This window comes from Dendropsophus ebraccatus, chromosome 10, assembly GCF_027789765.1.
Source record: "Dendropsophus ebraccatus isolate aDenEbr1 chromosome 10, aDenEbr1.pat, whole genome shotgun sequence".
In the NCBI taxonomy this organism is placed as follows: domain Eukaryota; kingdom Metazoa; phylum Chordata; class Amphibia; order Anura; family Hylidae; genus Dendropsophus; species Dendropsophus ebraccatus.
Window position 1 is genome coordinate 12,433,035 of NC_091463.1, and position 12,431 is coordinate 12,445,465.

At 42.6% G+C, this 12,431-nt stretch overlaps 3 protein-coding genes across 5 annotated transcripts in view; 2 read left to right on the forward strand and 1 right to left on the reverse strand.

Moving 5' to 3' along the window:
* The window catches only part of CYSRT1 (cysteine rich tail 1), a 157,577-nt gene that overhangs the window by 97,899 nt on the left and 47,247 nt on the right, over positions 1-12,431 (reverse strand). For all 3 annotated transcript variants that reach the window (XM_069986423.1, XM_069986422.1, XM_069986425.1), the window contains one exon: positions 1,832-1,875. Coding sequence is in view for 1 of the 3 variants with exons in the window: in XM_069986425.1 (XP_069842526.1) it covers positions 1,832-1,875 (44 nt within the window). In the remaining 2 variants the exon portion in view is untranslated. The remainder of the gene's footprint in view (positions 1-1,831; positions 1,876-12,431) is intronic.
* LOC138766202 (P2Y purinoceptor 4-like) lies at positions 289-1,290 on the forward strand. The gene has a single exon (XM_069943600.1). The coding sequence runs from the start codon at positions 289-291 to the stop codon at positions 1,288-1,290; it is 1,002 nt and encodes a 333-aa protein (XP_069799701.1).
* On the forward strand, positions 3,046-7,655 carry LOC138802783 (P2Y purinoceptor 4-like; the record flags this gene model as incomplete). The annotated part of the gene is made up of 2 exons (XM_069986427.1): positions 3,046-3,294; positions 6,588-7,655. Coding segments are annotated over 2 exons (1,017 nt in total), but the record flags the coding sequence as incomplete, so codon positions are not given.

A 12,431-nucleotide genomic window follows, 5' to 3' on the forward strand; every position in this document is an offset into this window, starting at 1 on the left:
TGATTGCTGACACTTTTACACGGGCAGATTATCAGCCGAATAAACGTTTCTAGCAATGTTAGATAATAATCGATCAGTGTAAAAGGGCCCCTATACTCCAGGGCTGCAGACAATTCTATAAGTGTTGAAGCTAAAATCTCCCAGCATTGTTGGGGTGTTTAGGATGTGCTCTGAGCTTCATCTGGTAGTCTACAATCATAAGTGATGTGGAGGAGACACACTACATCTATTATGAAGACAATCCTAGAATTTTTGTTATTTATCTAATTTTTCCCTTTTTTTTTTAGAATGTTGAACACATCTAGAAACTTCACCACCTGTCAGCCTCAACACATCAGCATCTTCATCCCGATCTTCTTGGGCGTCATCTTCTTCATTGGATTTGTGTTGAACTGTATTAGTCTGTGGATATTCTGGTTTCGGGTAAAACAATGGAACTCCACTGTGATTCTCCAGTTCAACTTGGCCATCACCGATGCCATCATCACCCCGGCCGCTCCTCTCATCATCATGTATTCACTGACTGACCACTGGACCTTCGGAACCATCTTGTGCCAATTTAAGGTCTTCCTCCTCAGCACTCACATGTATGGAAGTATATATTTCCTTACGCTAATCAGTATTCACAGATATTTTTCTGTTGTCCGTAACGATAAAAGAAAGGCCTTGACCACAAAGCCATTTATCACAAAGCTTTCCATCATAGTCTGGGGTTTTCTTCTTGTACAAGGAATTCCATTTTTCTTCTTTCTACAAACTTCTGAAGTCCATGGAGTCACAAAATGTCTCAGTATCCATCAAAATGATCAAGCGGTTTTATTTTTTGTGTGGAACTGGATCATCTTCTTCTCAGGCCTCCTCATTCCTTTCACCATAACCTTGATCTGCTACAGTCTTCTGAGTCGATATATTCTCAACGTGAATCCAATTAACAATCTCACGACTGTGATGGTCAACAAATCTGTGCAGACCATATCTGTCTCCCTGATCATCTTCATTATCTGCTTTATTCCAGTACATATCACCAGGACCATGGGGGTCACCATCATCCTGTTTTTCCCATCCATGTGCTCTATTCTGGAAAAAGTTGAGGTGGCCTATTATATCACATGGACGTTATCGGGAACCAATTGCTGTATGGATCCTATAATATACTGCTTTGCCTCTGACAGATTTAATAACACACTTACAGGACGACGTAGCTTACGGCAAAGACAAGATGTCAGCTTCAGAAGATCATCACCATGGTCGTCCCTTGAGCAAGACAACAACAGGTTGTCCCTTGCATGAAAAACTGTTCATACGAATAATGCCGGATAAACACTAAACCAAAACTGAAAGAGAGTTTCTTGACTACACATGGTTGTATTGGTTGAGGTCACATGCTTTTAGGATGTTACCCCCACTAATATGACCTTTACCAGGAAAATGAAATGACTTTTCCATGGCTGAAGCCAATATTTTTCCTTTACTAAAACCAAACACCTTCATAAATGAATTATGCCAAATGTTCAGCAACAGGTTGTAAGGTATCTACTGCTATTAAAATAGTGGCATTGGAAGCAGAACAAGATTTACTCATAGAACCCTATTATATACTATTCCTCCTACAAATTGCAGAACACCTCTTCTCACTTTGGAACTGAGAGTAAGCATACACTCTCACTATGAGTTCTGTGATTACAAAATTAGGAACATGGCACTTACTGTATATAGTATCAATGTACCCATGTATCATGTACACATCCCTTCTGCACTGCAGTTATTGTCAGACGTTTGTAGCAGAGCTCAGAACAGGTCAGTGCCTTATTGCTTACACATTATTTCTTACCAGTTGAACTTTCCCACTTTTTTCTCTTTGTCTTACACAATGTACTAAGAAAAAAAAGGAGAAAATGACAATTGGTTAACATGGATAATAACAGGACTCTATGTCTTATAAGATGTTTATTTTTATTTAATAATACAGATACAAGGCTATAGGTAATTGTGGGAGGAGGATTGCAGAGGCACCGCTATGGGGGCTACCAGTAGGTCATGTTAAAGACCACAAGGAAACAGAAATTAGATTTCTGGCAGGTGAAACACTACAATGGAACTACAATGGATGGTACCTCTGTGTCATGTTAAAGGGGTACTCTGGGCAAGTCATGGACAGTGATTGGCTGAGCGGGCTGTCACTGACAAGACGAGTAGTGGAAAAAGCATTCAGTAAAGGACCCGAAGAAGCTACAAGGGAACCGCTAGAAAAGTCTGTTAGGGGAGTATGAGTTACCATTTTCTGTGCAGCCGTAGCAACATATAAAAAAAATGAGTACCCCTAAAGGCTACCAGGGAACTGCAGTGGGGGTCTCTTTATGCCATTTTTCAACCCTTTCTAAGTTGGTTATCATTTTTTTTTTTTTAATTACTTAGACTTAAAGTTACCCAGGGTACAAATAATCAACTTCGAACATTATATACTTATAACAAGTATATGTGCCATCAGGTACATTTGCTTTACGCTTTGCACATGAATAGAATAGCGCAGGCGCGGGGAACCCAGCGACACGGTCCTTTTTTTTAACCGCAGCCTGCTTCCTGCACGCGTCGCTGGTCTATTACCGAGCACCAGCTTGGTCTGAAGAACTAGAGGCGGGCCGGCCAACCCCTAGTGGGAGGAAACCCCCACCTCTCTTTAACGCGGCTCCATAAGAATTAATAGACCGGAGCTGTGTGCAGAAACCGGGCCGCGGTTAAAAACAAGGACCATGGGACCGGCTTGCCCGCGCTGTTCTATTTATGTGTAAAGCTTAAAGAGAATTTTAAGTGATATTGTAACAACATCCACATTTTACAATTTAAGTCATCCCCTAAGTTAGAATTTTCTTTTGTAATTTCCTCCAAGCGAGTCACACTAGAATCAGTATTTTTCTACTGTAAAAAAAAAATCGGACTATATACTAAACCTTGGGTTATGACAGTTTTTATAAGGACTATCTGTAAATTCTCATTTGTGCATCTTATTTTCCAGTTGACAACTACAAGATGGTGAATTAATTGATTAATCCCTTCATCCTGATCTTCCTGAGCTTCATCTTCTTTATTGGGTTTGTGCTGAACCGTATCAGTTTGTGCATATTCTGGTATCGGGTCAAACAATGGAACTCCACTGTGATTCTTCAGTTTAACTTGGCCATCGCTGATGCCATCATCACCCCGGCTGCTCCTCTCATCATTATCTACTCTTTGACTGACCACTGGACCTTCGGAACCTTCTTCTGCCAGTTCAAGGTCTTCCTCCTCAGCACTCACATGTATGGAAGTATATATTTTCTTACACTGATCAGTATTCACAGATATTTTTCAATTGCCCTAAAGGTTAAAAGAAAGGAATTGACCACAGAAAAAGCGGTTTTATTTTTTGTTTGGAACTGGATCATCCTCTTCTCAGGCCTCCTCATTCCTTTCACCATAACCTTAGTCTGTTACAGTCTTCTGAGTCGATATATTCTAAAGGTAAATCCACTGAACAATCTCACAAATGAGATGGTCAACAAATCTGTGCAGACCATAAATGACTTTGGCTATAGTACATGCTGAGAATTGTAGTGTCACAACGTCTGGAGACCACTCAAACACTCGAGAATGCTATAGCAATAGTTCAATGATTATTTGTCAATAAATATTTTTGAATAAAAAAAACAAAAAAAAAAAACAACCATGAATAATGACCCCAACAATTAGATACTCTCACCCTTGCATTATGATCTCATTCACAGGGAGGTGGAGTCGGTAAGCTAAACTTTTTTCTATTTCTAAGCTATTTCTACTGACTATAAAAAACTGACTGACTCCACAGCTCTGCTCATTTATAATAACATATGTATATTGCATAATTTTGTATGATGATGTATGTACATAATAGTAAATAAACTTTTCTATGACATATTTTGTGTCCAGATGTATTTAAAGTAAAGCTTCTTCTTACACTAAATAATCTGAAAATCTACATTATAACTCACATAAATTACAATGTATATTTATTCCAACATCATGGTCACAGGTACAAATGAGAAAAAAAAGGTAGAATAATGGAAGACAAGGTCCAGTACTGCACTCCCTATCATAGATCGTGTATAGTGCCAAGGTAAAATTTTGGAGAGCCGTTTCACAGCTTCTGAAAGCAAGTTCTTAGTGGTTGGCTGGGTCGGCTACATCTGTGATTTTCAACCTTTTTTGAGCCGCGGCACACTTTTTATACTTAAAAAATCCCGGGGCACACCACCAACCAAAATGGCACAAAATGACACTAAAACAGTACATATTATACATATAGTTAATAATATAGTTTCTAAATGTATTTATACTCAGTGTGAAACCTGGGCCTGTTTTCTTCTCCCCCCTGTGATTCTCTCCTGTGCTTCTCTCCACCATACTTCTCCCCCTGCTTCTCTCCACCATACTTCCCCCCCCTGCTTCTCTCCTGTGCTTCTCTCCCCTGTGCTTCTCTCCACCATACTTCTCTCCCCCCTGCTTCTCTCCGCTGTTTCTCTCCCCCATCCCCATGTTTCTCTCCCCTGTTTTTCCTCCATCCCCAGGTTTCTCTCCCCCATTGGTTTCTCCGGTTTCACAGGGGCACCATAGTTTGGGGAACTTTCCCCGCGGCACACCCGACCATGTGTCGCGGCACACTAGTGTGCCACGGCACACTGGTTGAAAATCACTGGGCTACATCACTACAGCATGTAAATAATGTAGAAAACAACAGAAAGAACAAGAATTGGCTATAGAAGTGAATGGCATATATTAATTACATAGAAAGACAAGCCTATTAGAGATATGCTAAAAGAACTTAGGAAAACACCTTTAGGGTGCGTTCACACCTACCGGATCCGCAGCTGATTTTCATGCTGCGAGTTTGCAGCGAAATCAGCTGTGGATCCTGTACTGTGAAGCTCAATGGGTCCCATACACACAGCGGATCCACTGCCAGCATGGGACCCGGCCCCTTTAACCCCCGCACGCCGGATCGCCAACCAGGCCCCCCCGATCGCCAACCCCCCCCCCCCTCCAATCGCTGCCCCGGCCCCCCGCACGCCTGATCGCAGCCCCAGCCCTGAGCATACATCCCCTGCGGCAATCGGGCAGGTGAAGAATTATGAAGAATTAGATGACAAAGAAGATGGACACAGCACATCTCTTAATCTTCGCCTCCTCCTCCTATTTTTTGTATGCTTTTCCCTTGACTTTTCCTATACAGTACACTTGTGAATTGTTTGCTTGAATGCTGAATTACAAACTTTTTCTTGCTGGTGTTTGTATGAATCCAGAAAAAGTTAACTCAATATTCAAATGGCCTTTGCCCACCAGTTTCAAAGCGTCTATTATGACTAATTTATAATCTTTCACAGGTTGGTAACCCTCTCAGCTTTTACCAACAAGGGGCTAATACTCACTCTTGGCCAGTTTCTCTCTTAATGATAGTGTATGGTCACCAACTCAAACTTCCATTACAAGATACCATCCATTCTCCATGCTAATGAAGTTTTTATGCGAACACTTCTTTTTAGTTCTAGTGCAAATCAGTTCAGTTCTTTTTCAATTGACTTTTCCATCTTCCACAAGTTCTGTCATTGCCAGTTTTTATACCGTCAGTCTTGTGCAAATTTGTAGGTAAATCCAATCCAACTGAAGTTTAAAGGGTTACTGGGATATTGCAATACTTAATCAACTGGGAAATATATGGGCCAGAGAGGAGGTACATAAAGAAGTCAATGCTTGTCTGCTCAAAAGTTTCCAAATACAGTTTAGTACCCTGAAGGTAATTGGGAGTGGGCCCTAAGAGAAGGGTACTGCTAAGGGTACATTCAAATACCCAGGATCTGGGCCAGATCTTTCAAAACCCCTAGACTTCTCCAATCTGAGGTAAAGCTTTTAAGCTTTGCATCACAGAGTTATGGTTTAGTATTATGAACTTGTTTGATTACTGCTGTGGATCTTCTGTGTTGGCGATTCTTCTGTTTTACCCCTAGCATGCTGTGACTTCTGGTTCTATGGTTTTGACCACTGCCTTGTTTACTGGAGTTTGCTTACTATCGCTTTCTCTGGTACCTTGGCTGATTCAGTATGCCCATGCTTGCTAGTTTGACCATGTTCTCAAATCCACTAATATGGGCTTCTATACATTTCCACTATTTAGGGCAATTTCTTACCGTTGATCACATCCATAATGCTGATTATGTGTTCAGACACCAGGTAGCGCATAGGTCACCAGTACAGGAGATCATTAATAGAAGGAGGCATCAAAGCCCCCCCCGACCACTGGACCTTCAGAACTTTTTTCTGCCAATTTAAGGTCTTCCTCCTCAGCACTCACATGTATGGAAGTATATATTTCCTTACACTAATGAGTATTCACAGATATTTCTCAGTTGTCCACAACAATAAAAAAAAAGGCCGTTTATCACAAAGCTTTCCATCATAGTCTGGTCTGGTCATATGTTGCCATCACCCCGGCTGCTCCTCTGATCATCATCTACTCTTTGACTGATCAATGGACCTTCGGAACCTTCTGTCAGTTTAAAGTCTTCCTTCTAAATGCTCACATGTATGGAAGTATATATTTCCTTACACTAATGAGTATTCACAGATACTTTTCAGTTGCCCTAAATGTTAAAAGAAAGGCCTTGACCACAAAGCCATTTATCGCAAAGCTTTCCATCATAGTCTGGTCTTGTCTACTTGTACAAGGAATTCCATTTTTCTTTGTTCTAAAAACTTCTGAAGTCCATGGAGTCACAAAATGTCTCAGTATCCATCAAAGTGATAAGGCAGTTTTATTTTTTGTTTGGAACTGGGTTGTCCTCTTCTCAGGCCTCCTCAATCCTTTCACCTCAACCTTAGTCTGCTACAGTCTTCTGAGTCGATATATTCTAAAGATAAATCCACTGAACAATCTCACAAATGTGATGGTCAACAAATCTGTGCAGACCATATCTGTCTCCCTGATCATCTTTATCATCTGCTATATTCTGGTACATATCACCAGGACCATGGTGGTCACCATTACCTTATTTTTTCCATCCAAGTGTTCTTTACTGGAAAATGTTGAAGTGGCCTATTACATCACATGGATGCTATCAGGTACCAATTTCTGTCTGGATCCCATCCTGTATTGTTACGCATCAGAAAGGTTTAAGCACACATTCACAAGCTGGTGCAGTCATCTTATCAAACGTGTAAAAGATCAGAACATGACACTTGGAAATACTCAAAGTAACCAAGTGGAGTCAGCTCCAGAGCAACATCGTCCTCTCCCAACTGTGAGCACGAGCGACACAGGTTTCTCACTGTCGACTGGGGCTGATAAATGACTTTGGCTATAGTACGTGCTGAGAATAGTGCCTCAACATCTGGAAACCACCTAAACACTCGAGAATGCTATAGCAATAGTCCAATGATTATTCGTCAATAAATGTTTTTGAATAGAAAAAAAGAAAAGCTCCCATGAATAATGACTCCAACAAACTTGGCACTAATACTGAGCTGTGCTGCATCTGTCTAATTGAGAAATAGATAATTCCTTTTTCAGACATCTTGATTTGACTACCGGTCATGTTTCCACTTCCATTTCCCTTTTATGAGGTACTTTCACCCTTGCATTATGATCTCATTCACAGGGAGGTGGAGTCGGTAAGCCAAACTTACAGCTTCAAATATTAGTCAGGCTTTTTCTCAAGCTATGTCTTTACTTAATCATATATAATGCATAATTTTGTATGATGATGTATGTACATAATAGTAAATAAACCTTCCTATGACATATTTTGCGTCCAGATGTATTTAAAGTGAAGCTTCTTCTTACACTATATAGTCGTCAAATCTTCATTATAATGGAGGCTGCGGAACTCACATGAATTCCAATGTTTATTCATTCCAACATCATGGTCACAGGTACAAATGAAAAAAGGTAGAGTTTGTTTGAAATTTCCGATATGGACTCTGTATTGTGTATTTTGCCTTAGTATTTGATGCAGACATATTCAGTGGGGTTTACTTATATATTGGCTACTCATTGCAGCTTTTATAGGGAAACCGCATAGAAAGAAGTTACACGTTTCTGTTTTCCGCAGCGCAGAATTCTACACTTAGTGAAGATTTAGTCACACGAGACGTATGGATTCTGTACATGAAAATCTAACATGTGAATTGAACCTGACTCCAAGATAACAAGAATGAGGCAACAGCACAACACATAGAACAGGAGAGTGAAGGCGTCCAGGAATGAAGGAGAACAAAACTAGGACAAAGAGAAACTCAAGCTGAACAAACCTGAAACACAGAAACTTATAGGGAAACAAAGTGAGCAAGAAACTATCAAATGCACATAATGGCATGACACAAACAGGAATCAAGAAATAGCAAAGAAACGGGGAACAAGGGTGAGAACATGGAAGTTGAGAGATACAACACAGAGATGAAACATAGTGTAACACACGTTATAATGACTGTATTACGGCTCTACCCAAAACTTTCTAGGACGGAGAAATCAACATTGACTGATCCACTGGTCTGGAACAGGCTATGGGACAGTGACGTAGGATAGCAACTGCCTGACACAAAGAATAGATAGAAGAGAGGACAGACTTAAGCCTTTGCCCACAGAATTTGTACAATGTCTGTAAGTATAAAATAAAAAGGACCTAAGGCACCCAAAAAAGAAGGATCAAAGATATGGGGAGCCTCTTTTAAAAGATAGTTCTGAAAAGTATATTCTTTACAATGAGATTCCAGGCTGCATTGCTACCACAGGGGAAATTAATTATTACAAAGTTCTCATAGAAATCAATGTACAGTCCTCAAAGGATGTGATGGGTAGAATGACATTCTTACTTAATAAATTACGCCCGAACATTTCCCTTACACAGTAAATGTTTATTCCATCCAGGCCCCTCCACCAACATCTTATTTATACTAAGAAGATTAAACAAACTGCAATAGACACAGTGAATATTAAAAGTGGTGAGAGAGCGCCAACTCGTGGGCACTTACCTATGTACATAATGCTGAAGTAGCAAACTCATAACATAAAGTCACCATCTACCAGCCTGATATGTACAGTTTTCGGACACATCTGAGAACTGAGCTATTATGAGATTAACCTCCTGTTGCATTGATGCTTTCTCCTCTTTTACTTCATACTCCATCTCTACTGCAGTACAATAACTTTATATCCAACAGGTGATTATTTATGAAGAATTTGTAGAAAAAGTTAATGGGGGCGGGACATCCCAGAAATCAATGGCTTTTTCTAGCACTGGAGTGCTCATAACAGAGTCATTATAAACTACAGAAAAACATAACACCAATGAGACGAAGATTTAAAAAATTCCATGCATTGACTGGGAAGACGTGTGTAGTGACCTGGTACAGGCACCTAAGTCTCATTGCACCTGAGTAAGGTAACTCCCTCGGGTTCACATAAGTGGGATGAGGTATCCACTGTAGTTAGTGGTTTTCCCACTGGGTGTCGATACTGAGTTTCTATGTAATTTATTTCTATGAACAGCTGAAGCTCCCCAAGGGTTAACTGTTATGTGTCACATGTTGCCTTTCTGTCCACTCACAGATGCAGGTGCTTTCCCTCTTTCACTAGCCTATCTTCTTCACTCTCTCTCTTTACACACACAGCCCCACCAATCATAGACAGGGTTAGATAAATCCCTGGAGCTAGGACTTTGTTGCTGGTGTGAGGAGTTGGGTAGTCTAGTCTAGTTTTCAGTGAGAGAGGAAGAAGCACAGACCAGTCTCTGCAGAAGCCAAGCCAGGTCCTCTGAGGAGGGACACAACTAGACAAGTCAGTTTCTTCTGATGAGCACCAGAACCACTATGCAGTGCTAGAACTCTACAGCGGGAGAGAAGCCATACAGGGAACACCTTGTTCATGCCATGAATCTCTCCACAACGTGCAGGGCAGTCATAGGAACTGACCCCAGTGGAACAAAGGTACGGAAAGTCTACATATTCCACTTTGCAGCGCAGGACAACTGGGAAGTCACAGGGGTCTTCTTAGCCCAGATAACAAGGCCTGAGGCTTGTATTACCCCCCCAGGATGGGTAGCTCGCAACTAGGGGGCATAAGGCGGTCAGACATATCACCATGTCGGCTGCAGGAACATAATTTTATTTTATTTGGATTGTGAGCACATTTGGGTGTGCTTGCAATCCAAATAACCATTGCAGTCCATGCAATGTACGGCTGTCAGAATGGCCATACATTGTGTGGACAGAGCTGGAACAACGGCCATTGTTCTTGCATTAGCGGCTGCAAATAACATGTCAATTATTTGTGCGGCCACAGGGGAAACAACAGCCATTATTGGTGCAGTGTCTCCACGGAACTGGTGGCATTGCATAGATTACAATGTGGTGCCACCCAGTCTGAAAAGAACAGCCGCGACTTCCGGTTCCGGCGCAGGGATGTGAGGACGTGCGGGACACAGCTCCTCCAGACCGCCTTTACCCAGCCGCATTTATACCGACCTGACCGGAGGGAACGGGAGCCAGATTGTGTCACATCACCCCCGTGCTGCTTCCTGCATGGATCGCTTCGTCCTGCGCGTGCCGCCGGGACCGACAGCAGCCGACTTAGCTGCGCAACAGGCTCCCAAGATGGCGGATGCAGCATGTCCGTCTCCGCTCCATGGGGAGCTCTCACAGCCGACCGGAACGGGCGCTGCTGCTTCACACACACCGCAGAACAATGCAGGCCCAGCTGATGATGACTACGTCCTTCTATCTCAGGACTCACAAATATCTCTGCCGGCTGAAATGGACTCACCACTAAAAGGTCAGGCTATTCCTATTAATTATAAATACCTTGCCATCGCAGTGGCGGAGCGTCTGGCACCTGACTTGAAAGAGACTCTGATCTCCACGCTGACTGCCTCCCTGCAAGCACTCCAGGTAGAGGTGCAGCAACATACTCAGCATATTGGAGAACTAGCACATAGAATGGACCAGGTGGAAAGTGTCTCGTCCTCCACTGTCGCGCAGGTCAGAATGCTCACCAAAGAAACTGCGATGCTGCGCGATAAAATAGAAGACCAAGAAAACAGAGCAAGACGCAATAACCTGCGAATAGTAGGTCTCCCAGAAGCAATAAAGCCGCAGCACCTTAAACAGATTTGTGAATCCGAACTACCTGAGGCCCTAGGGCTGACGTTTCCCAAAAAGGTGGAGAGGGCTCATCGTCTAGGCCCAAACATGGCGGCTCCCGACGATAACAGCGTAACTAGAGCGCGCCCGCGCCAAGTGATCATGAGATACCTGGACTACACTGATAAAGAGGAAATTCTAAAGGCATTCAGAGCCAGAAACACACCTTTGCTACTGAGAGGGTACAAAGTGATCTTATTTGCTGACTACTCTGCTGAAACCACCAGAAAACGTAGAGCATTCAGCTCTATTTGCTCTGCTTTATACAAACGTGGAGTCAAATTCAGGCTCCGATACCCAGCCACTCTCCAAGTCCTTTACAATGATGGCAGCCTGCAGAATTTTGCTTCCCCAGAAGCCGCAGCGACGTGCCCCCTACTCCACTCGAGTGAAGATAACCCCCTGAATGCTCCGGAGGCCATGATCCAAGGGACACAAGATTCCTCTTTCCTCCAGAGCCCGGACAAGAAAAGGCGCAAACAGCTGCATATGTCACCTGCCACCTCAACCTCTCTGCCTACCTGAAACTGAACTTAGTTTCTGACAGACAACTGGTCGTAATCATAGTATCTGTATCTATGGCTTCCACAAAAAGTTTAATTGTCGTTTTATTCTAACTAATTTGTTCTTTCTCTGAGACTACTTCTCATCTGCCACCTATCCTACACGGCGGGACCTGAGACAAAAATCACGTGTACCCCCTCTTAAGGGTAACTCCCCACTGTATGTGGCTCCCCTCCCTCCATCTCCCTTCCCCTGCTTCCCCTCATCATACCAAACATTTTCCCCCACTTCCCCTCACTTCTCCCTACTGCCTACTAACACCTACCCCCTCCCCCCCCCCCACCCACACACACACACACACTACACCCTTACAGAAAAGGTTTGAGTGTCTGTTGGGGTGTTCCTTCCCCTGAAAAAAGGAAGTTATGTGCGCCTATACAATTGTGGCTAACAGTCCTGCTTTAGCCATTCTGCCACCTGATGGCGCTGTGTTAATGTTAATGTTGTTTTTCATTAACGTATTTGTATTTCCATTTTGTTTATTTTCCAGATATTGGTGTTCCTGTTCTGGTCCTGTGTCCTGGACCTGGGGTAATCTGTTCCATCGCAATCTCATATACATATATACATCTTCTGTAGGGCCGTCTCAAATCTCCTGTCACCTACAACATTATGAGAGTCATAGCCTGGAACGTTAAGGGGTTACGTTCCCCTCAGAAGCGCATGAT

Coding starts and splice junctions, on each gene's coding strand:
- LOC138766202 (XM_069943600.1), top strand. CDS start 289: ATGTTGAACACATCTAGAAACTTCACCACCTGTCAGCCTCAACACATC.